General features: G+C 27.8%; 2 protein-coding genes across 3 annotated transcripts; one reads left to right on the top strand and one right to left on the bottom strand.

Annotated features, from left to right (window-relative positions):
- Positions 1-148: 148 nt before the first annotated feature.
- Positions 149-6,578, top strand: LOC105144445 (centromere protein I). 2 transcript variants are annotated; one of them, XM_087404871.1, is made up of 15 exons: positions 149-408; positions 1,918-2,043; positions 2,152-2,301; positions 2,495-2,583; positions 2,852-2,982; positions 3,046-3,226; positions 3,309-3,421; positions 3,544-3,698; positions 3,825-4,025; positions 4,102-4,208; positions 4,452-4,640; positions 4,722-4,846; positions 4,923-5,040; positions 5,132-5,296; positions 5,988-6,578. In XM_087404871.1, exons 1-15 carry the CDS (start codon positions 243-245, stop codon positions 6,054-6,056), a joined length of 2,085 nt encoding a protein of 694 aa, XP_087260997.1. In that variant the 5' UTR covers positions 149-242; the 3' UTR covers positions 6,057-6,578. The 2 variants fall into 2 exon arrangements, with proteins under 2 accessions (XP_087260997.1, XP_087260998.1); XM_087404872.1 differs by lacking the exon at positions 149-408 and adding an exon at positions 457-719.
- Positions 6,579-7,447: 869 nt separating this feature from the next.
- On the bottom strand, positions 7,448-16,734 carry Trf2 (TATA box binding protein-related factor 2). The gene is made up of 5 exons (XM_011053230.2): positions 15,982-16,734; positions 13,608-13,940; positions 11,095-11,345; positions 10,780-10,874; positions 7,448-10,360 (listed from the first exon to the last, which is right to left on the bottom strand). Exons 2-5 carry the CDS (start codon positions 13,926-13,928, stop codon positions 10,119-10,121), a joined length of 909 nt encoding a protein of 302 aa, XP_011051532.1. The 5' UTR covers positions 13,929-13,940; positions 15,982-16,734; the 3' UTR covers positions 7,448-10,118.
- Between the last annotated feature and the right edge of the window lie 9,461 nt (positions 16,735-26,195).

A 26,195-nucleotide genomic window follows, 5' to 3' on the forward strand; every position in this document is an offset into this window, starting at 1 on the left:
TCGAGCGCCATCATTCGGCTACTTCTGACAGTTCTGACGAAAAATATTGGGTCATCTAAAAAGTATCCGCGGTTTTTTGTCACTAGATGTGTGTTGATGGTCATATATCTAGTGACAAAGTACCGCGGATACTTTTTAGATGACCCAATATCTGGCAACCCTGCCAAATAAACATTCTGTTGAATACAGCGTTGACGTAAACGTTTGAAGTTTGAACAGTTTGAATTTGGACGATGGGATAGATGGGGTTAGGAGAAATCGCGTATAGTTTTCTGTCAATATTTTTTAGCACCAGTCATAATCCAAATGATTTGATACAATTTTGTGTGATATTCGTTAGCAATTTTAGCAGAATGGTAGAAAACGAGACAAGGGCAACATGCTTGAAATACATAAAGGCTCTTAAGTGTAAGTTACAAATCCATGACTGGGTACTATTCTGTACACACTCGAAGTTTCGTTCGTGTTGCATGCTCTTAACTGCATCTAACGTGTTCCTGTCATGATTCTTACTTAATTCAACATGCTCATTAGAGTGAGTAGGAGTTATGGTAGGAGCATGTTGGAGTATGCGGCGCGAAACAAATCTCAATAATTGCCGGTGTCGTTGTGTGTTTTGCGCGCCAAATTTGTGACTGTACTCGCGAGTGACGGCACAACTTTGCATTCTCTACTGAATTTTTTGAATAAATGAACCATCTTATCTCAAGGATCGTTAAGTAAGCTGCTCTTTAGTAAATCGTTCTCGATTCTCATCAAATACGAGATATTTTATATGGTAAAGAAGTTGCATGACACCGGCAACTAAGTATCAATTGTGATTTATAATTTAACATACAGTAGCATATACATTTATAATTTAGCATACAGTAGCATACACAGAATAGTAACTTCTAATCTACATATGTTGCGTATACTATAAAACCTGTTTTACAATGTGCTTTTTGTTTCCTGTTTCTTGCCTTTTGTTATTTTTTTATATCTTGTCTTTTTGCTTCTTATCCGATTTTTTGTTTTATATACACCCGAAATAAAAATTAACGAACTTCGAAAGAAACAAGAAATATGTAGCAAAAAATACAATTGTTGATAAAACGGTTGCAAAGGAGAAAAAAGCAAAAGGTAAAAAACAAGAAACAGGAAATAAAGAGCACATTGTAGAATAGGCTTAATACTTTGCTTTCTATAAATGAAGCATGTTTTACATATTTTTATATAGCTTTTAAGAATGTTTTGACCATAATTTTTTTAATATTAGCTAAAAGCTAATATTAAAATTATCACTCAAACATCAATCAGAATGAGTATTAAAAAAATTTTAATAATGCTGATTCATGAACATTCTGATATCAATTGCAAAAAATAAAACGAATAATTTGACATAATGATTTTATGCAACAAAATGATCATATTTTGTAACAACGGCCAGTTTTACTATCTCTGATGATGATTTGGAGTATTACTAGACATTATTTTTAAAAAATTGTATATTATAATGATTAATATGAAGTTATATGCATTATTGGACATTATAGAGTATTACTAGGGCAATGGATTTAAAAAATTGAGTATTACTTGGGCATTAGTAAATATTGGTGTAATTTTAGTTAGCAGTTTACCTTTTTATTGGAACTGATCAATAACGTCTATCATTAAATAGAAATTATAAATCATAATTGATACTTATTCGACTGATCAAGATGATCGGAGATGGTAAAATCCTTAGTAGATCTAAACTTACAGGAATATCTATGTATTATTATTTAATTTAATCAGTATATTTAATGTCTATATTTTCTAATATGATATATATGTTGTCTTATATAATATATATGTACAAAGTTTAAAATTAATAGTTATATTTAAATTAATAGTTAATGGTCCGAAAGTTGAAATTACTCCTTTTATTTCTTTTAGCAAAAGGCACAAACTTAGTACAGTTTGACATAGGTCTTACCACATTACAAGATGAAGCTGCCTCAAGGGGATTAGATGACGATATTTTCAAGCAGCTCTTAAATGTTATTATACATACAGATTTAGGTCAGTATCTTGTTAATAAATATTAACATAAATATTTCATAAATTTGAAAGTCTATAATCTATATGTATATGTTCGAATAAACTAAGTTTTAAATTTATATTTATCAGGTGCAATTAAACGGGTGTCGTTGATAAAATGTCTGATTCCAAAATATAAACTATCTGAGGAAATAGTGAAAACTATGATCACTTGGTGTTTTTCTTCATTAAATGATTTGCCATTTACTGTTGGTGTAATTGTTATACAATGGATCATAGGTAACTTAATTCTTAATCTAAGATCTGTTTGCATTTACTGTAAAAATATTTAATGTACTTTATTTATTATAACCTATATATATATATATATATATATATATATATATATATATATATATATGTATATATATAAAATGTATGTGTGTGATGTGTTTACACATTAAAGTATATTGAAAATATTATTAATGATTAGGTGTATGGGATTATGAATTAGTAGATAGAAAAGTAATCAACATCTATTACGATATCTTCTTTTATATTATGCTCAAGAAACAGAAACTGGTAATGTATACATTCTTTTTTATATAAATATATATATATTTTATATTTAATTTTATATTTACTTCTTAAAAAGAGAATGTAAAAATATGTCTATATATTTCTTTGGTATTAAGAAAGCTTCAATATAATTATGACAAAGAATTTTATCTTGATATTTTAATATATATCTTTATTAAAGTCTAATGGTTGAAATATATTTTGCTTAAATTAAGCTTTAAATTAATCTAATAGTAAAATATTCTGTATTGTATACAAATGTAAATTTCAGGCACGTTATATAGCACGTCTTATTTACGTGCTGACAAAACCTGAAGATGTTTCACGCAGAGATGTCACAAGATTATTAACACTTCAGAAAAGTTACTCTAAACCTCCAACACATATTATTGCATTACTTTCGTAAGTATAATCGTATATAATATTTGCTTTATTAATAAAAATACTTATTGAAAGTGTTTATAGCTTATTTAAATCATATAAACCAGAATTAGTACCTGAGAAAATAGAATCAGTGAATATAGAAAGTGTATGGAAACCTATTCCTGAAGTTATACGATTAGCATTGGAAGATGCCAGAGATCGTGCGGAAATTCAACAGTCTTGTCAAAGCATTCAACCTTTTTTTAAGTGGAATGTAATGCAGGTATAAAAAATGTATGAGTGTATTAAATATGATATATATAATATGAATTTAAAATAAATTATAGAAATTGTTATTCGTATAGGATTTAAAAGTTAAAAAAAGAACAAAGGCGCTTCTACCATCTGTTGGTTATTTTCATATGGGTTCAAGTATTTTTAAAGATAAAGATGCAAAATCAATTTTTGATATAAATAGGTGAGTAATACATCTGAACTAATATATATTTTGTCACTTATGATATTAATGATTACAATGTTGATATACAATATTATATATATATATATATGTGTGTGTGTGTGTGTGTCTGTGTGTATCAGCATAGAAGAGTTAGGAAAGTATCATCAGAATGTTGAATTGCCTTGCAATGCTGTTTCGCTTTTGGCAAATATGATTGGTTATCATCTTCTTACATACGCGGACTTTCAGTATCAAAGTAGATTTTCGTACAATCTTTACAATACACTTACGAGAGGTATATATGTCTATTGATTATTTTCTTGCTACAAAAAACTATTTAATATAAATTATTAATATAAATTATTAATATAACTTTTTACTAAGCTTTATATATTTTAAAACCAGTATATTAATGTTTTAGCATTTATACTGGAAAATGGAAAGTTTTCCAAAGAAGAAATGGATAAATTTTTAACTATGACAATCGAATTTTCTCGATACATGCAGGAAGGAATACTTATAGTTAAATTGTTCTTTGATGAATATTTATATTACAATTCAGGAGAGCATTTGTCAAGGTTACTAGATTTGTTGCAATGGATGACTTCTATATCAGTAACTGGTAACTATGAAGCTGTTCTATCTGGTCTTATAAAATGTTAAAATATCAAATTAAAATGTTACATTCATATTTTCAGAGTTACGAGAAAACATTCTAATACATGTACAGAATATATTTTATGAATCAAGTTTAAATATGAAATGTGAAATAATTAGATCTGTACAGAAACTAATTACGAACTTTGTAAGGATTGAATATATTTTCTCAATTTGTAACATATCCTTTTTAGTTAATTTTCCATATATAATTTCTATGTGTTCGTTTAATATTATTATAATAATATTAAACATATAGAGATTATATGTAAATATTGATTGTGACAGGAGTACGCAAGACTAATTTTTTTGCAAAATACAAATTGCATTTACGTTAACAGTTTATTTTCTTTACATATATGTATAATTGTTACATTACAATTCATTACAGTTCGTAAGACAAGAACTTGAAGAACAGGATCAATATGCATCATCCTTTTTGCAACAAGGTCGATTAGAGGATTTAGCAGAGATCGTACCTGTGATTACAACAATATTAGAAAATCTTATTGTTTGTGGATTGAACATACACAATTACAATGTCATATTGTTATCAGAATGTTTAGCATTTTATGAAGAGGTATATAGAAAAATTGTAAATAATGTAATTAGAATGTTTAACTAGTTAATTTTTAAGTATTTATTTGTGTTTGTTTTAAAGATCTGTACATTAGAAAGCCGTAGTCATGTATTATCTTGGACATTGCCGCCACCAGCAGTCATCTATGGAGCATTTATTACGAAGAGTTGTGCTATCTTGTCGAGAATTTGTAGATTGCTATTGAGGTATTAATTTTGTTTAATAATTCATTGCTTTTTAAATTAATTTCATTCTATATTATTGATACTGGAATTATTACAGATATCGCGAAATGAGTCCACATTTACGCCAGATTATGCCATCAGATATATACGAAGAAAAAATTCGTATTATATCTATTTATGCAAATGATATTTATAAAGCATTATGGTGTGATGAGGTATGTATGAACAAGAGATGAAAATGCTAAACTTATTATATATAAACTTATTATATACAAATAAGCGGCATTAAAAGAATTATTTAAACAGCCTTTTAGTGAGAATGGTAACCTTTTGAAAAATTTTTCAAAAAAAGTACGCAGCGATTTAAGAGATTGTGATCTGGAGACTTTATTGAATATTAGCAATCATTATGCTATATTAGCCTACAGATGCACATTAAGTAAAAGAGGCTTAAAAATAAATACAAAAGAGGTAAATATTAAAATATCTATTACAAATTTTTAACTTCAAATTCATTTAAACAGGTAATAACTTATAATTTATTGTAAAGTAATATAAATTAATATATTAAAGAAAGTTTTAAATTATGACTTCAATTTTTTTAAAAGAAATAATTTAATAAAAAGAATGAAGGAAATTTGATTAATTTTAGAAATTGTATTATACATATTTCAAGGTTGGGAAATGTTACTTTTCCGTTACTTTTTATAATAAATAATTTGGCAATGATGTTGCAATTTTTTATGACAGTAATGCTAACTAAATCTTAAGTAAAAATTGAAAAAGTCATTTTGAGATAATTTGTCATTATGCATTACCTATTGAAAAATAAGAAATGAATAACACATAACGTTATTCATTACAATTAATGAGTAAAAAGTAACGCGTTACAAAGAATTAAGAAGAATGAATTAAGAATTTTTTTTTTTTAATTTCGAATGATTTTTTCAACCCGTTGATAATGATTAATTTTTCCAACTCTGGTGTTACCGTAATAAAAAATTTGTTATGTCATTACCAAATCGTTATTATAACAATCAACAACGACATTATTAAATAATTTCCCATCTCTGCATATTATTAAATTTTTTAAAACAAAATTTGATTAAACTTTCTCATGCATACACTCGTTCTCTTAATGTCATTCTTATTAATTTTCTAGGATGCTAAGACTATGGCTTTTTATTATTTCCCGATAGTAAATGAATTTCTCGCTGCATTTAATGAATGACTGTTTCAAATTAAAAAAAATACATATTTTTTATATATATTTCTTAATGTATATTTATATCTATTGAATAAACTGAAAATTGTACAAATTCACACCAAAATATTAAGCGCTGAAAATTTGCTTCGATAAGAAATCGTTTTTTAACTGTGTGAGTAAAATTAGTTTTTGTATAATTATCTATTTAATCATGGTTATGTAGTTATCCGTAATACAAGATTTTTATACGAAATAAATGAGTTCAAAATGAATTAAATAATAATAAATGATGATACTCGGAAAGAAATCGAACAATAAAAGAAGAATTATGCTGAAAATTCTATCTATAAAAATGGAAATCTTTTACATAAAGATTATTCGTTGCACAATATCGATCAAATCTATTGTCAACTACAAACTAATAATACTGCTTGCTAGAACATAGTTATAAATCTATTATTGTTATATATATATTGTTGCAAAAAAATGTGTATTATTGTACATATATTTTGAATAAAGAAAGTTTTTAACATTTTTTAATAGAAACTATTTATGAAATATTTTTTAAAAATAGTTGTAAATATAATATTGTATTCATCTAATATTTAATTGAACGTTTATATTTAAAAAATATATTTACAAATGTACTTTTATTAATATTATATTCATATATAATATAGTATGTTATATTTAATAGTTGTAATATGTAATTTAAACTTTTGTAGTTACTTTTTTGTTTGAAAATGCACTATATTTTTATTAAGAATGTTGAAAACTACTTTTCTGATTCTCTTTAATATTGCATCAAGTACTTCACAAAAGTTTAATAAATTAAATATGTATTTTTTTCATTGTGTATAACTATTCAATCGTATGACATGCGATCGTTTTTTCCAATATACGATATTGAAAAAAAAAACGATATTGATTAGAGAAGTCCGAATTATTGATGACAATAGAGATCTTACTTTCTATTGCTCGTCTAGTTCCATTCAGCATAGAGAGGAGGCATTTAGCAATCCAACTGTGTTAAAACATTTAACAAAGTTCAGTGTAAAATAAAAAGATAATGTGTAATCGTGATTGTACAAAAAATTTCTATAAAAAAAGCATTGAGTAAATAAGATTATATTAATGGCATATTATATAAAGTATCCAAAAATATTGATTAATATATAAATAAAAAAAATAAGATATAATTTTTAAAAAACCAAAGCATTTTTTATATATATCACAAAAAATTTTAATTTCTAAAAATTAAGATTCATGGAAAATTTTACTTTCCTCTTTTTCAAATTCATAAATATTATATATAGATAAGGCCACATACGCCGATATGCTATATTTTATTAGATATTAATATAAAGAAGTTAAATGCAACAAAAGGAAACGTTTCTACAGAGTAATCAAGGAAATTAAATATATGATAGAATTTATTTTTGTCATTACATTTCGATAATGTCTCATCATTCAACTTCTTTATTTGCTTAAACTTTAACTCCTATGATTAATTAACGCAAAGAATAGCATTTATTTCCAATAATGTAAACAAAATGTGCTAGCTTGTGTCACATACTCATTAGTGGATTTAGTCTTATATTTTCTGATTGAATACACTAAGGGCAGTGACTTTAGCTTAAATCGTAAAAAATTTGTTCAGTGTAAAAAGAATATATACATTATGAAAATTATGAAATTCTACTTTAACTAATTTTAACGAATATATAATGTCATATATGGCACGAACAGATTAATTATTTAATAAAATATCGGCCATACCTTATCGTATTATCTTGTACTTAATGTGTGATAAGATATTTATACGATATTCACATATTAATTTTTCTAATAATTTTTCCTATCAATGTATTACGCAAATCTTTAATAATTTTTCTATATCATGATAATTTTTCATGTACCAATATATTGCTTTTCTTCAGCTAATTGCAAACTAAAGATTAAATTTTGTATCTGTAAATAAACGCGAAATATAAGAAAGACAACGCATTTTATATTATACCTTCAATGTAATGTTTTGCACAATATCCGATATACATCTTTACAATAAAAACTGAATTCTAAAAATACAATTAATTAGCTTTGTAAAATTGTGTGTAAAAATATTTCTTTTTGTGAAAATATTTTATGAATGGACAAAATAAACATTAATGTAGGCTGTTCAGATAAATATACTTTAGATTTTCAGAAAATTAGTATTTATGAAAATGACATGATTCGAATGCGCTTAATATCATAAGGATACTATAAGTGATAAATAAATACTTTTAATGTGTGTGTATTAATGTATATGTAGATGACTAATACAAAAAAAAACTAACGTGTTCTATCGCATTATTTATGTCTTTGTTGCAGATTCTAGAATATGCAATTTCAGTCAGTTATATGTATATATAAGTCGAAAATAAATATCTCATTGAACACAATACATTCGTTTCATACGTTTAACTTGCGATTTTTAAAAGTACTTTTCACGAAACATCGACGCAATGAATTTCTATAATTTCTACAAAGAATAGTTTGTCACAGTTCTAAATTAATGTCACGATTCCAACTTCAATTTCTTATTATATTTACGTAAATCAAATAAACACTTGTAATACATGAGTCTGAATTCATGAATACTGCAAACCAGACTACATCTTTTTATGTAATAGACACTTTAAAACCAAATTTAACGTTTGTAAACGTTTTATTATAAAAACAGCCCGTATTCGTTCAAATAATGCAAATTAATCTTATGTGTCTCATATAAAAAAAATATTGAAATGAAAGGATTTCTTAATCATATAAATTCTTAATTAATAATATAAAAATGAATGTATAAAGATTTAATTTTCTTACTCATCGTACTTTTATGCTATAATTATAATTTTATATAGATTTTATAGTTAAAAATGTTTTAACAAATTATATTATTAATATATTAATATGTGCTAATAATATTTAAATGATTCCTATTACATCTTGTATAGAAAATTTTGTGAATAAACATATAAAATAATATTTATACACTTATAGAAAAAGACTCCAAGAGATATTAAATGTAGGAATAAAGTAGTAAACTAGGATACATAAATTCTTTTGAGTAAATAGAAGTTATTTGAGCGAGAACGAGCTGTTGATAGTACGGAATTATATTAATTGGTATGCATTTTTTAGAATATGGAATCCAAATTGTACAATAAAATGATTTTCATCTTCGTGAAATACTTTCTATAAAATATTAATTAAGAAATTAAAATATTTCGATTACATTTCAATCGATTACAAGCACTGTGGAAGCTAATTATTACAATGGATAAAGTCATATTTCATCTTGATCATTTTGTTTTAAATTTTGAATATCTATCTTTGGCACAATATTTTAATTAAGCAAAACTAGTTACCATTAAACATGAAAATAAAATAAATGAAAACGTAAATGTACAGGCCATAATTCACAATATGCATGTACGTGGACAATGTGCAATTCTTTTTAAACCTGTACTAATCATTTGTCCAAAGAAGCAAATATATAAGTTTCGCCTATTGATAAATAAACTCCAAAAAATTAATCAGTTCTATAATTAAAAACGTTTTCTACGCATATTTATACATACATACACACATATATTCATATATGTGCATATACATACGTGCAGATGTAGAAGATACATCTACGTGCGAAGAATTATATATTTAGAAGTATATAAATACAAATATATACATATATGTATTCATATTTACATTTGTATTACACGTAGTGAATTCCATATTACGTATATATCTATATTTGTATTTATAATGTGATATTGCTAACAAAAGTAACTATCTAGGATGATAATCAGTTCATTTGATGTACTTGATAATTATGCCCCTGTGTATATTGCATACATAAGTGCATATATGTATTTCTATTTTTATTTCTAACACTCACACATTTGTTCATGCACTATATGGAAACGAATGTACGCTTCACTTCACTTTTAGCAATAACACTTTTGTACATAGAGCAGAATCATATCGAAAGAACGAGATATAGACAACAGTTTCACATTTAACAGTAGAGCGATAAAATAAAACAAATCAGTCCCAACTGCCGTCAGTTTCTACTTCGTTAAGTGTATCTTCTGCATCAGAGATCATACTTTCATACGACAAATCTGGCTCATCTTCTAGGAACTCATCCCGTTTTCTTTTGTTCAAGCCTAATTTGCGTTTCTTCGTTGTGAACGCAAGCTCATCCTCTGGCGTTCGCTCCTTGCGGAACTCGTAGACTAGTGGATAAATATGTTCAATTGCCGCTTGGACTGCAGCAACATTAGGTGCTATAACACAATAAACAATTATTGTATAATTATATACTTTTATGTCAATTAATTTACAACGATTCATGAAACACAAACATAAAAATATATTTTGATATTTATGAAACACAAAAATTTTTAATGTTTAACTTCTGATGATATATATTCAATGTTTCTATTTTATTCAATTAAAATTTTTAAGCAATGCTGTATTATATAATCAAAACCAGAATATTTATGTAATAATGTAAAAATACTTATTTATTCGCGCACAAAAAAATATTAATATATTTTGATAAAATAATTTCATAAAATTCCTGATATAACTTTACGTGGTCTCTCAAGAACATACAGAGATTAAAAATCTTAGTAAAATAATGTATCAAAAGTGACTATAAATTTCTCTATAATAACAAAATGTATAATTATAATATACCAACCTGTTACAGTAACACTTCCTGTAGAAAATATCTTCAGAGTAGCTTTTGGTTCTTTTAGCTTATATGTGACACCAGGGTGTAACTCTGGCTCATAACTATAAATCACATAAAAATATTTATATAACTATCATATGTTTATATATTTGTATATAATTATTAACTAACACATTGATAATAATCAGAAAATGTTGGATTCTTTACATCGAGAAAAATACTTTAAATACTAGTATGCTAACAAAATAATTTTGTAAATAAACTGAAAAGATATATTTATAGTATGCTATAATTATTAAATGTACATTCTTTTATACTTACTCAGCATTTTCTTTGTGATGCACTGAAAATGATGTTATTTTGATAGCAAATGGCATACTACAAGTGCCTAATACATTGACCACCCTATAATTATTGAATCTCACTTTGAATCCAAGTTTTTGAAGGGAACGGGCAAATCTACGTGCTGCGATTTTTGCTTGAACTTCACTAGTTGCACCAGTGCAAGTTACTTTACCAGATGACCAGATAGATGCTGTAGTATATGGTCGCCTTAATTTCATCGTTATCATCTAAAAATCACAAAAATTATATTAATTTATATTTTAAATCATGTCTATATATGCTTTATAGTCTTTTATTCTGAATATATTATCTATAAATAGAATTAATAATAGTAAATAAAAAATATATATACTTAATAAATTATCAAGATAATTTACGTTTATTATCATGTAATCAAAAATTTTTATTCACTAAAATTTAAAATATTGTAGGCAACAATAAACTTAGAATATGCAAATTTACAGATTTTGTTCCGATAAATCATATTTTATATAAGCTTTAAAAAATTATTGGTCTAAAAATTTTATTTTATTACTTTTTCATGAATTTTTCTATAATACTTTCTATGAAAGCATGAGACAAGCTTTACATGTTAATCAGCAAGGATATTTTATTACAACAGTTGTAATATAATACGTGTAAGAATGCTGCGTTTAGGAAAAAACTGTTTCAAGAAACAGTTGTATATTTTTAAGTAACTAAATCATATAATAGTTTTTAAGAATGATATTGTGATATTATCTTTTTAATTAGAGAAAATTTTTTTCCCGATGAATATAATAAAATATACGACGCAAAGTAAAGATAAATTCTATATTCAAATTAAATATTTCATTTAAAATTGATAATGTGAATTATGTTTTTTAGAATTCAGTTGTTTCCTTTCTAAATAGAGACTTGTATGTAGATAGATTCCAAAGACAAACATGGACACAATCTGTATACAATTGGTCGAAAAAAATGAGATAAGGCGGGAAGATAGCTAATCACTATCTCTTTCTGCTCTGTGTAATGTTATTAGAAAGAGAAGATTGGTCATCTTCACTCTTTGTCATTTTTGTTGACCATGTTAACTATTCTATTTAGATGCAGATGACGTGGCCCTTATTCTATGTCTTTTTTTTAATAGATTCTTACTAGATATTGGCTTGTAATTATATAGCAATAATAATTTTAGTATATAAATAGCTTATTGCTAGAATAATTACTTATCGAACAATTTGTTTCTCAATTTATTTCACATATATAATATTATGAATTTTGGGAACAAATATTTCATTGTGATAAAAACGAAGTACTCAAAACATGAACATCTTAATTCAAGAAAATCAAAATATTATATCCCTTTGTGAATAGAAACTTCCAAATAATAATAACAGATAAACAAAAATGAATAACAGAAAGGCTAAGAGCCAAATTTTTCGTACATTTAGATTCTTAAAAACACATATGTTTCGACCTATTTGTCAGGTCATCCTGAGGTCATCATGAGTGCATACATGTTGATAAATTAAAATGCAAATTTAATAAAAATCACGGTTAAATACAATTTCTGCAAATTATAGTTACGTAAAGTGGTAAATCTATTTCTTCATGTCTGTTTTTCAGTCGCAACAATGTAATGCTTTCCGTCTTGTCATCTTCGTAGTTACATTCTTCTATTACATCGGTCGCAATTTATCCGTAATGAATAAAATTAATTGAACATGTAGAGTCATTCCGTAAAATTGTGCAAGCACACATTCTCAATGTAAAGATTTAGCCAGAATAATCCAATGATTGAAACAATATATTAAATTAATTTAATAGAGACAAATACAATTAGAGTTGAGAAAATTAAAAACAGTTCCGTTAGAAATTACTAATGTTATATTGTCTTTAATTTTAATTAATTTTATTATCATTATATTATCGGACTTATTATTATTTTATTATCATTATATTATCGGATAAAATAAATTACGACCGATATAATAGAACAATGTAACTACGAAGATAACAAAAGGGAAATGCATTGCATTGTTGTGAAAAACAGACATGAAGAAATAGATCCACCACTTCACGTAATTATAATTTGCAGAAATTGTATTTAACCGTTATATGATTTTTATTAAATTTGTATTAATTTATCGACATGTATGTACAATGAGGATGACCTGACCAATAGGTCGAAACGTATGTATTTTTAAGAATCTAAATATATGAAAAATTTGCTCTTCTGTTATTCGTTTTTGTTTATTATTATTGAGCCATTATAAATTTATTTAATAACAGATAAATTAAAAACAAGTCTAGTCTTCTATTGTGAAGGTTGGAAAAGTGGCTCACAGTTCTGTTCGATAAAAATTGCAAATGTAATGAAACTAATAACAAACTAAGATCTACATAGGATTTTCATTTTGAAAACTTTAATTTATCAATTATAATGTAGTAGAAGAAAAATCATTTCTTATCGAGAAGATAAATATACAAAAATTTTCAATACATACCCCATTTTCTCTTCTGTATTCAACATTAGATCCATTGAGCGCTATTTCCCGTAGATTCAAATGACATCTTACACTAAAGCTGCAAACTACATTGTTAATAACAATATCAAGTTCTGGAGGCTCTTCATGGGGTTCTTCATGAGTCTCTTCATGAGGTTTCTCGGCATGATCAACATATGGTTGAAGTTGACCATCAAACAATCTATTGTCCTTTTCTTCTGTACAGGAATTTGCATTGTCCAAATTATTAACATCGTTTACGTGATTCAGTGATTTATTTGTTAACGGTTTCATGCCATTTTCCTGAATAGCAGTTGCCATAATATTGTGTACCTGCAACATATAATTGTAAAAAAATTATATATTTTATATTGTATTCATTTAAATTTTCTCAGATTTAATATGTTAAAATATATTTTGACGTACTGCTTCAATTAACACTTAATATATTTAAGTAAACAAAGAAAATTTTCTTTTATTATAAAAATTTATATATATAATTCAATAACATAGGACATAAAATACAATAAATCATTATTATTTACATGTAATAATAGACAATTCTATATTTTGTAAAAAAAACTAATTACAAATGGAACATATTTTGCAATAATAGATATAAATATATTAAGATAATTTTTAATATTTAATAATATTTTGTATTATATATTAAAATTGATTCACACAATGCTCAATTTCTTGAATGATAAGCATGCCCGCATGCATGCTGCTATGCTTGCTTTGATATGCATACAGCCTACAGTTTGACAAATAACTGAAATAAGCAATTATTTCTTTTGATTAGTGCATACAAGGAAATAAGCTATTTATTATAGAAGTAATCCATAATAAATAGAAAAAAATCATGCAGCATGCAGCGTTCAATGCATGAATGAATTCTAGCATATAAAACAGATATGACTATATGCATGCTATCAATCAAGAAATCGAGCATTGTATGGTTCTATCTTTATACTTGTACTCTAATATTAATTTTAGATATTATAATAATACTAATAATTAAACTTCTAATTTTTATTAAAGTACACAAACACACATTAGACGTACTTACATGAGAAACTTATGTGAGAAATTAAATATAAATAAAAATGACAAAGTTGTATCAATTTATTATATTTTTAAAATTTAATTTGAGAAATAATATCTATTTTTAATATGCACTATTAAAATATTTAATTGCTTCAATATTCAATAATTTATATAAAAACTGCAACATTTTATTCACTAGAGTATTCTATAGAAATATAGAGGACATAATAACAGAGTATTCTGAGAGTACATAATTGTATATAAGAAATTACTATCCCTAAGATTATTTTTTATAACTGAATTAGTATACACCTTTTATACTTAAAGTAAAATAAAGAGCTAATTTCATTAACACAGATTAATCCAAATCTTAACTGTGGTATTAACTGTCAACCTTAATTGGTCAATTCTACTAAACAGCAAATACGATTGGTTAACAATCGATTAAATTAACTGACATTGATGAAATCGGCCCAAATACTTAAAAATTGACGAAAACGAGAAGAAAATTGTAGCGCAGTCAAGGAAGAACAAACCTTTTAGTTGTTTCTAATAACTATACTTCTAACAATAATTATTATTACATTTATTAATAATATAGATTTCTATTGTACAAATGCAAAATATAATTCAAATAATGCTTAATAAAATAATATAGTAACTAATAAAATCTACATTTTATGATGTATGCCAATGAAGATATCAACAATAAAAAAATGATCAGATTCGTATAAAAAATATACTAAGCAAAATGTATAGTGAATTATACCGTAAGTTAGAAATTGTTTGACTTCAATCATCATAAAAAATAACATTTATTTAAGATTTTTTTCGTGCAGAGAAACTTGACTAGCAAGTAACGGAACGCGATGTGAATATTCGATTTAAATCGGCTGTTATCACAGCGCTCAGTGAGAAAATAACGATCGAGATTTGCATTGTAATCAACAGATCAACGAGGCAAACGAAAAGATCATGCATCCGAACGATCCTCGACGAAGCAGGATCGGGTGAATCATGAGGAAAAGGACCGAGCGGATGCTGGGGACGTATAATGTTCGCGAAGGATCCACACGTGGGAGGAAGGGCAGTTCGCGCGTTGTGAGATGCGAACACGAGATTACGGCTCGACGTCGAGTGCCGACACGACGAACATCGCATTGAAAAAGCAGCGGGAATCATCGAGCGGCGCCGGGATTGCCGGGAACGAAGTACGATCGCCTCGCAGCACCCTCCGAGAACGTTCCGCGAGCGAGATATTTGCGAGATTACTTGTCAAATAATTGTACGAGGATGGGAGGATCCGAAAGGATGGACAACTTACAGGTTACACTATACCAAGCGACTGCAATCCGTCGCACGTAGATTAAAGGTAATGTCTTTGTTGACAAGTGCGAGCGGAACACAAAGTTAGCTCAATAACAACCAATGCCATTGTTCTCAGCCATATTCGCTAGACTGGCGACTACTGGTGACCCAAGCGGCCAACTGAAGACCGCAGGGCTACTTACGATATAGAGATAGCGAAGTGACTGTACAATCGTAGACAGAATAGTTGCATCGCTTCTTTTTAATAGGTTTCGGAATGCAGCCTGCTCATCGATTGTAATTGGTTCTTACTTATGGATCTGTAAATAAGAACCAATTGTTTGATAGGCAGGCTATATTTTGAAACCTATTGAAAAAAGTGTTACAGCTGTTCTATCTATACAACTGTACGCTCTATGAGGGTGATAATTGGTCGCAAGACGTTACGAACTTAAAGCTACGACTATTTTCACATTGCTCGTTTTAAAAGAAATCAAGTAGAGAAGTTAGAGAAATGTTAAAAAAAATAGTTAATATATATCAATGATTACATTTACACAGCACCCTTAATCGGGTTTAATAATATTCATAGTTATGAAAGTGACCAATCAGGCACTAACCTCTGTTAGGCCGGAATCATACTACGCATTAAAGAATGAGATTGAAGATTGAAAGATTCAAGTTTGACCAATCAAAACAAAAGGAGCCAAAATTTCTTTGTCCTCATTGGTGAAATTTCAATCTTCAATCTCAATCTTCAATGCATAGTCTGATTCCGGTCTTACACGGCATGGTTTACGTCGAAGTTATAACATTAATGTTATGAAACTGGCCAATCATAGCTATTCCTCTGAAAAAAAAAAAAAAAAAAATTATATTATTAAATTATATTATTATTATTAATATAATAATTATAATTTTTTTGGTTTTACTTTATATTAATCAATAATATTTCAATAATAATACTTTAAGTTAATTATAAAAATATTATTTAATTAATTTTTATTTCCCTGGCGGAAAAAAAATTTTTACAAAAAATTACAGAAAAACTAAAAAGATTAAAACAAGATCTTAGAAATTCTTAATTTTTCGTAGATATTTGTAATGAGACGTAGAATGGCGTTGTTTGAGGGCGAAGGATTTTTTGGTTTTTCAAACGACGCCACTCAATTCAAATTGCACTAAATTAAAAATAATTAATATTTATAAATAATTTCATAATTCATTTCAGGGATATTATAATGTAATACCTAGGGTGAATATATAACTTCTAGAATATTCTAATATACAAAAATATTATGTGATATTCTCGAAATATTATAACATTATTTAAATTTCTTAATAATATTCATATAACATTCTACTATATTTTGCGTTTATAAGGATATACATTCTGTCAAAAAAGTACCGGGAATTGGTCAATAAAACACAAAATAGTTATTATTCATTCAAATTTATTGTATCGCCTTCAAAGTAGGCTCCTTTCGAAATAATACATTTATGCCAACGAATAATCCAATCATTAAAACATTTTTTAAACGCATTTTCCGGAATCGACTTCAGTTCTCGCCGCGAATTCTCTTTTATGTCTTCTATCAACTGAAAACGAGTGCCTCGAAGTGGTAATTTGAGTTTTGGAAAGAGAAAAAAGTCAGCCGGAGCCATATCTGGTGAATACGGTGGTTGTTCGATGATATTTGTTGAGTTTTTGGTCAGAAATTCGTTCATAATGATAGCCTTGTGAGATGGTGCGTTATCATGGTGCAAAATCCATGAGTTTGTTTTCCACAAATCTAGCCTTTTTCGACGAATTTGCTCTCTCAAACGCCGCATAACGCCCAGATAATATTCTTTATTTACCGTCTGACCTTCTGGCAAAAATTCCGAGTGCACAACACCACGACAATCAAAGAAAACAGTTAACATCACTTTGACTTTTGATCGACTTTGACGTGGTTTTTTCGGTTTTGGCTCAGTTGGAAGGCACCATTCCGAAGCTTGTTGACTGGTTTGCATATCAAACTCGTAAACCCATGTCTCATCACAGTTATAATGCGTTTTATGAATGTGGGGTCGGAATTAACTCGTTCTAACATGTTTTCAGCGACCTTTACGCGATTGAGTTTTTGAAGAAAATTGAGGTCTTTCGGAACTAGTCGAGCGGCAACGCGTTTCATGCCCAAACAATCGCGTAAAATGGTACGAATTGATTCGTGAGACACCGTAAGTTCAGCGGCTATCTCTCTCAAACTGAAATGACGATTTTCAATCACCATTTCCTTCACTTTATCGATGTTAACTTCAGTTGAAGATGTTGATGGCCGACCAGAGCGAGGCAAATCTTTCACCACATCTCGACCGCTTTTCAATGCACTGTACCATTCATATGCACGTGTTTTTGATAAAGTCGATTCACCGTAAGCCTTCTGTAACATCTTCAGCGATTCGGCACACGAAATTCCATTTGCAATACAAAATTTGAGACAAATTCTTTGTTCGATCTCTTCATTCATTGTAAAAATCGCAAAACACACTTGAGATGAACTGATAAAATCGAGCACTATAATCACATTAAATGACAGATGGCACTCCAACTCCGTGTCAGTATAGAGGACAGTTATGCCAACTTAGCGACAAAAAGAATTTTGACAATTCCTTTAAGCGGGCTTTTTAAATGATCAATTCCCGGTACTTTTTTGACAGAATGTACATAAAATTTAAAAAAAACAAGTAAAAAATAATTCGTAACATTTTGATACTTGGTAAAATGTTAAAATTAAAGAGATTTTAGAACAAAAATATCACTTGATTCCAAGATTCGATAATTAAGAAATCGGATATCAATTTATCTAGTTAATGTTAAATATTTCTGAAATATTTATAAAATATTCCTAAAATCCCAAAATAGCATTCCAAGACTATTTCGGAATATTCCAAAACATTTTTAAAATTTAAGAGCAACATTCAAATAATTGTTAAATATTTCATTGCTACATAAGTATTCGGAAAATATTCTGTATACATTACACAAAATTGTAATTTTCCCAGGTATGGAGGACTCTGAATTAATTTAATCATTTGATTAATTAAACTATCAAAAATATTTTATTTATTTTCAATTCAATCCAATTTTAAGGACTTACTTTACACAAGCGAAATGTTATGTACTTTATATACTTTTCAATAAGATTCTTATTTTTTGTTGATCCGGAAATGCGATGTACTTTCTGATTCGAGAAAGAGTGATTTGTGCGATATATACAAGAATTGTTCATATAATATTCTGAATATTTCATTAATATTTCAACGTTTTATAAAAATTCTTTTACTGTTTTGAAGGAATATTCAACACGTTAAGAATACAAATTGAACTTTTCATGAATAATTAACGTTAGATGATATTTAATAGCGAAAGAGCACTAAAAAACAAATAATATATATAATATACATATAATAATATATTGTATGTATAAATAAATAATATACATATATTATAGATATATATTATAAAAGTTTAATAGAAAATGTTAAAATTTTACTCACCAAAGGAAGATTCTCGTCGTAGTGATTTATATTATAATCCATTCCGTAATTTCTAAAATCCCAAAAATTCATGGTGCTGTTGTTCATATAATAGTTGCTATTGCCATCGTCATTTTTATTGTTATTGTGCATATTGTAATTCATTTCATTTTTTTGATTGTAATTCATTTCATTTGTTTGATTGTAATTCGTTTCATTTTTTTGATTGTAATTCGTTACAATGTCGTACATAGAAAAGCTAATTTCACTTTCCCAATCAAGCATATTCCTCCATTCATTATTCATTTTGCTACTATTCACTTCGTCTTGCTACTATTCAGAAATTACACTCACAACGTCTACTGATCGGTTCAAACACTCTAACACGACTGAGCCCATGTAAATGTGCACATGATATATAAAGGTAGGATGGTTTACCCTTCCACCAAGGATTTAAACCGGATCAGAATGTAAGAACCAATCAACTACAGTATTTACCTGTTACAGGTCAAACGACGAGGAATGCTTGACTGTAATTGGTTGATTCTTACATTCCGATCCGGTTTAAACCTTCAGTGGAAATTAAGCCATTTGTTTCCTGCATTTTCTAGAATTTTCTAGATTACCCTAAAATTTTCTTTCTCTCTTTCGACAAATATCAAACATATACTTATTTCACTTTAAGTTCCAAAAGTGTATACTGGTTCAGCCATAGAAAACAAAAATTCCTAAGGCTGGAATCAGACTATGCATTGAGATTGAAGATTGAAAAATTGATGTTTGAACAATCAGAACAAAAGGAGTCAAAATTTCTTTGTCTTCATTGATGAAATTTCAATCTTTAATCTTTAATCTCAATCTTCAATGCATAGTCTGATTCCAACCTAATGATGCACTTTTGTTCCACCGACTGACGCCGCGTTCGACTAGTAGAGAGCGGCATTAATTGGTGGAGCATAGAGTCCCTATAACAGAATCTAAACGACGCTGAAGCGATTGTTTGGTTCCGCCATTAAGTCAATTGATGCTATTGTTAACTGTAGCAAATGACAGGAAAATCCTGGAAGAAAGCGCGGTTCTTACTGTCACTAGTTAACAGTAGCGATAATTGTTGATAAAATGTTTAGAAAATCTCGCAACAGCAGAATACATTAGTTATACACATTATACAGATATATCATTATACAGATCGCAAGACATATTGATACACTGTCAGACATATTTTTGCTTGCTTGTACAATTCTATTCTACTCTTTTATATTGGATTATTTAAATGGTTTGAATTCAACTCTATTATTGCGTATGCGCTGCCGTGGAAATAAAGTCGTGCATGCTAAGCAAACATTACGAATCCTCAGTAACGTATGTACTTCGATAAAATATGAAGTATTGTTAGAGTCCCAGCGAGGAAGGAAATGTGAAAGAAGAGTTGAAAATTTTAATATATTTTATATATTTTACATAGGTATACATATATAGAAATATATTATATTTATCTATATGTATGTAAAATATGTAAAATATATTAAAATTTTTCAACATTTTCAACTCTAAGCGATTAATGATCTCCTATTTACTAGTGATTAGTACATTATTGAAACTATATTGGACGCGCATGTGTCTCACCCGGCCCATCTAACAACACTACTACCTAGTGATAAACGTGACAAGTGCCACGAGCGGCAGTGCAACATCCTTAAGGTGTATTTACATGCAAGCGTCAAGCAACGGAAACAATCAACGAGGCGATTTTTACAGTGGCAATATACAGGGTGTCATGAATATACGGCCCCACTCGTCCCGAGCAGATAGAGTGAACTAAATTGAGTAGAAAAGGCCCGCGCGCTCGGTGGGCCGTACTTTCGGCAATAATTAGTCGGGAGGACGTGCATATTCGGTTATCTTTAAACGTTAATATCTCGTTAATTATTGCGAGCATTACAAAGTAGTAGAGAACTTTTCTATTCAGTTTAATCCACTCTATCTGCTCGGGACACTCTACCTGACGAGTGGGGCCGTATATTCATGCCACCATTCGACGGAAAGATCTGGCAACACTGTAACTTTTGACAGAGATGTTAGATCGAGTAACGACGTTTCCCATGATTGAAAAAAAAAACATCTTTCCGTCGAATATGGCCAACCCTGTATATATATATATATATTATATATATATATATATATATATATATATATATTAGGTGTTGGAATTAATTCGTAGCGTTTTACAAGTGATGGGAAGTACTTTCATTAATGTATTTTTTAATGCTCATGTGAAATAAATAACATTCTTTCATTAAAAAACGCTACGAATTAATTCCAACACCTAATATATATATATTGCCACTGTTACTGCTTCTGTTGCTAACGCTATATGGTTATTAAAAAATTATTATTAAAAAATTAAAATAAGTTATAATAAAATTCTAAAATCCTCCTCTTTAGCGCGGATAAAGGCAATACCACCGTAATTATGAGTCGAGATAGCTATAAAGAAAAAATGTATGAGATTCTTAATGATCACTTACTACATACACTACATGATACTACATACGATTCAATCAAAAAAGATCTCACTAAGAAAATAACTGTTGAAATTGGTAATTTATTAAAAAATTGGAAAAATAAGGGGTACATTGATTCAAATTTATACAAAAAAAAAATTGTACGTTTCGGACGGCGAACTTCCGAGTTGCCAAACTCTTACGGTTTGCCAAAAATTCACAAAGAAGGTCACCCTCTAAGATTAATTGTCAGTTGTATTAATAGTGCTTTTTATCCACTGGCGACTTTCTTAAAAGAAATCATTGACAATAATAAATAATATAAAAAATTTCAGTTTTGTTAAAAACAGCTTTAATTTAGTAAATAAACTCAATGGTAAAGCAATTGATAAAAATTTTAGTATTATATCATTTGACGTGGTCTCCATGTACACGAATATTCCGACCGAATTAGTATCAAAAAGCATTGAACGTAGGTGGAATTTTATGGAGAATAAGACTTCGATTCCTTTACATGAATTTATCAAAGCAATTATGATTATAATTAATTCTACATTTTTTAGTTTTGATAATAAAATATTTAAACAGATTTTTGGCATGCCAATGGATTCTCCTTTGTCCCCCATACTGGCGAACATTGTTTTACAAGATTTTGAACAAGAAATTATTACCAAGAATAATATTAATTCATCTTTTTATTTTCGTTATGTGAACGATATTGTATTAGCTATACACAAAGAAAAAGTTGAAGGAGTTCTAGAATTGTTTAACTCATATCATGAAAGGCTTAAATTTACTGTGGACTTTGGCGATGATAACGGCATACATTTCCTAGATGTTAAATTAATGAGACAGGAAGGAAATATCATCTTCGATATTTATAAAAAACCTACCAATTCTGGGAGATATCTTAATTATTTTTCGAATCATCCGTTAGAACACAAAAGGGGAGTTATTATTGGGCAATTAGAATTCTATTCTTATCCCATCCTAAATTTCATGAAAAAAACATCTCTGAATTAATTCACACGTTTCTAATGGTTATGCTTTAAAGTTTATATTTTCGACAATAAATAATAGAATTAAAACTTTGGAAAACAGAACTAAAATATATATTTTTGATAAAAAAATAAATAATAATAAATATATAATTAAATAAAATATATGCGCTTATAGGGATATGCTTTTATGCGCTTATAGGGATATTATGCGCTTATAGGGATATGCTTTTTTGTATAATATTTAAAATAAAAACAGCTACTATAATTGCAAATTGAGAAATAGGCTCTCTTTTGGCTTCTTTCTGTGACGTTTGAATAGATCCGAATTCAGGTAAAAACTTGGCTTTATTTTTATGCCGTTTCGCTCGACAAAGACGGAGAGATGAAAGCACGTTTCGGCTCACAAAATGTTGGACAGGTCTGCTTTAATGCTAAATTTATGACTTTTCATTATATTTGTCATAATAGAATTCCGATTTATCGAAAAAAAGAAACTTTCTTTTGGTAAACTAAAATCCTATTATTAATGAAGAGTAATTTAAGAAGAATCATAAATTACTTAGCATTAAAATATAGTTATCACACTGTAACAATATTATATTGTTACGGGTAATAAAAGATCCCCTGCGGTGAAAAAATTTTTATGAAAAACTACAGAGATTGAGACAAGATTTTAGAAATTCTTAGTTTTTCATAAATATTCATTATAGTGGGAGTGGCGTAGAATGGCGTCTTTTGTTTGAAAAATTAAGAAATCCTCTATCTTCAAACAACGCCACTATATGTCCCATCATAAATATCTACGAAAAAGTAAGAATTTCTAAGATCTTGTCTCAATTTGTGTAGTTTTTCTGTACTGTTTCATGAAAATTTTTTTTCGCCAAGGTAATAAATATAGGGTAAATAAATATAAAGTCATAAATCATTTAGCATTAGAGGGCATTGTGACCAAGAATCTGAACCGAACTGGATTCGAAACCATAGCATTATTCATTTTGTCTCTAAGGAGCTGCTCGGGATCGCTCCTAATGAACCCAGTACTTGAAATGTAGGACATCATTCACACTATGTACAACATTTATTATACGATCATGTTATACGTTCAACGTTCATCGTAACAATGAATCAGATGTCGTATGGCGAATGTTGTACGTAGTGTGAATCCTATATTTTAAGTATGGTGGGTTCATTCGGAATGACCCCAAATAGCTCCCGAGAGACAAAACGGACAATATTCATATATCGTTCTATAATCCTTTTTTCGAAATTGAAATCACAAATTTTATGAAGTTTATAATACTGAAATTATAACCAAATCAATAAAATTATTTTCGGTTTACGATTTTTTTCGGTTTTTTCTCCGGTTTTTAATTTATAGATAATCCGGTGTTTATATTAACCGAACTGATTGCATTATAGTGCAGTATTTATTTTTCTCCCTTCACATTAGATTTTTTTCACTAATTAAGAATCTGGAACTGAAATCGAAACACTTATTCGATATTTTATTAAACTATAACAAGAACTGAAGTGAAAAGAATCTTATCAGCCCGAGTCCCTAATTGTAACAATATATTGTCATAAATAATGAAGAGTCATAAATCTTTTGACATTAAATGGCATTGTGCTAGCTGTATTATTTTAATAAAACTACGTTTTTCTGGCCCTATTGTGACAAGGGTTCGACATTTATTTACTTTCTTTAAGAAAAGATATAAAAATAAAACTGAAAAGAACGTTCTTTAAGAAGTTTAATCTTATATGTTTGTTCGTAAAAGCAAAATCTTTTCTATACTTCTATCCCAAAAAAATCTAATATAATTCAATCTCATTGTAACTTCTAGAGAATATTATTAAAAATGTACATGAAAATAAAATTCACAATAAAAGTTGATTGAAAATCGAATTATCGAAGCCTAATTTTGTAATTTTGCATATAATAAATTTTTATTTTATCAAAAAATAATTTATATATCTTCGGATTTTCAAGTCACATACTGCAAAAATTTCAGATATGAAATACTTTACATCAACCATACAATAATCGATCCCTGCTGTTACCACATGCTGTGCATTCCTATTCTAAATCCAGAAAACAGAGTGAATGAGGAATTAATTCGAAACTCAAGTAAGTTTGTACGAAATTTTTTTTTTGTTTTGATTGCTCATTTTACTTGACGTCAGTACACGTCATATCTCTCTGTACAATTGAAGGCTCCACTTAGCCCGTTACTCCACACATCTTAAGTCGATATCCTTGGGTATCACACTAATAAATATACGTCTTTCTATACGTTTTTATTATATTGAATGTTAAGAAAGACAGAATAATGTTTGTTATTGACTTGTATATTAAATAGAAAGCTTTGTAAGACAATTCTTTCCGAATGTGATAGTACATTTTTCGAAGATTTTTTCGCGCTGAACACGATGCCGTTGATAAAATTGGCGTAATATTTTTAATATGTTAATTAAGATTTTAAGTAAATAGATTATATATATAAAGATTAAAGTAAAATAAGCTAAAAGTGGTGTTTTTGGCTATTTTCAATATTTTTTAAATAATAAAATAGCTTGTTTTTAAAGTCTATTTTAAAATTTCAATTCAAGAACTTTTAAATGAATTTTACTTCATAATCGTACAATTTATTTCCATCAAATTTTTTGATTCAAAATTATACATAGAGATTATTGGAACAAATTAAAAAAAATATATATATTTTTGAAAAGTTTCTTAATATATGAAAAACTTACTCTATATTAAATATATGAAAGATTTACTCTAAGACTTTAATGATATTAATTATATGCATTTAACTTTTATACTGGGTAGACATAATAAAGTATTTTTCGTTAGGTATATTTCGAGTTATGAGGTTCGAAAGTTACGATACTGTCGACATTTGCATTATCCGAGGTGTTAATGGCTAAAACCTTTTAAATGTTGTTCAGGATCGTGACTTGAATAATATTTGTTAAGATTAAGGTCATTGGAGATTATTTCTCTTATTTTTATTTTTGCTAAAAACTAAAAATTCATTTTTACGTAAAAATGAAAATAAAAGATACAAACTTTTGAACCTCATAATTCGAAATGTATCTAATGAAAAAATACTTTATTATAGTGTTTTGGAAAGCTCTTAAAACAAGAATTCGCAATAAAAAATGAAGGGTTCCATTAAAAAAATTTTATGTAACATGAA

The sequence above is a fragment of the Acromyrmex echinatior genome, chromosome 3 (genome assembly GCF_024713525.1).
Source record: "Acromyrmex echinatior isolate Ae372 chromosome 3, ASM2471352v2, whole genome shotgun sequence".
Classification (NCBI taxonomy): domain Eukaryota; kingdom Metazoa; phylum Arthropoda; class Insecta; order Hymenoptera; family Formicidae; genus Acromyrmex; species Acromyrmex echinatior.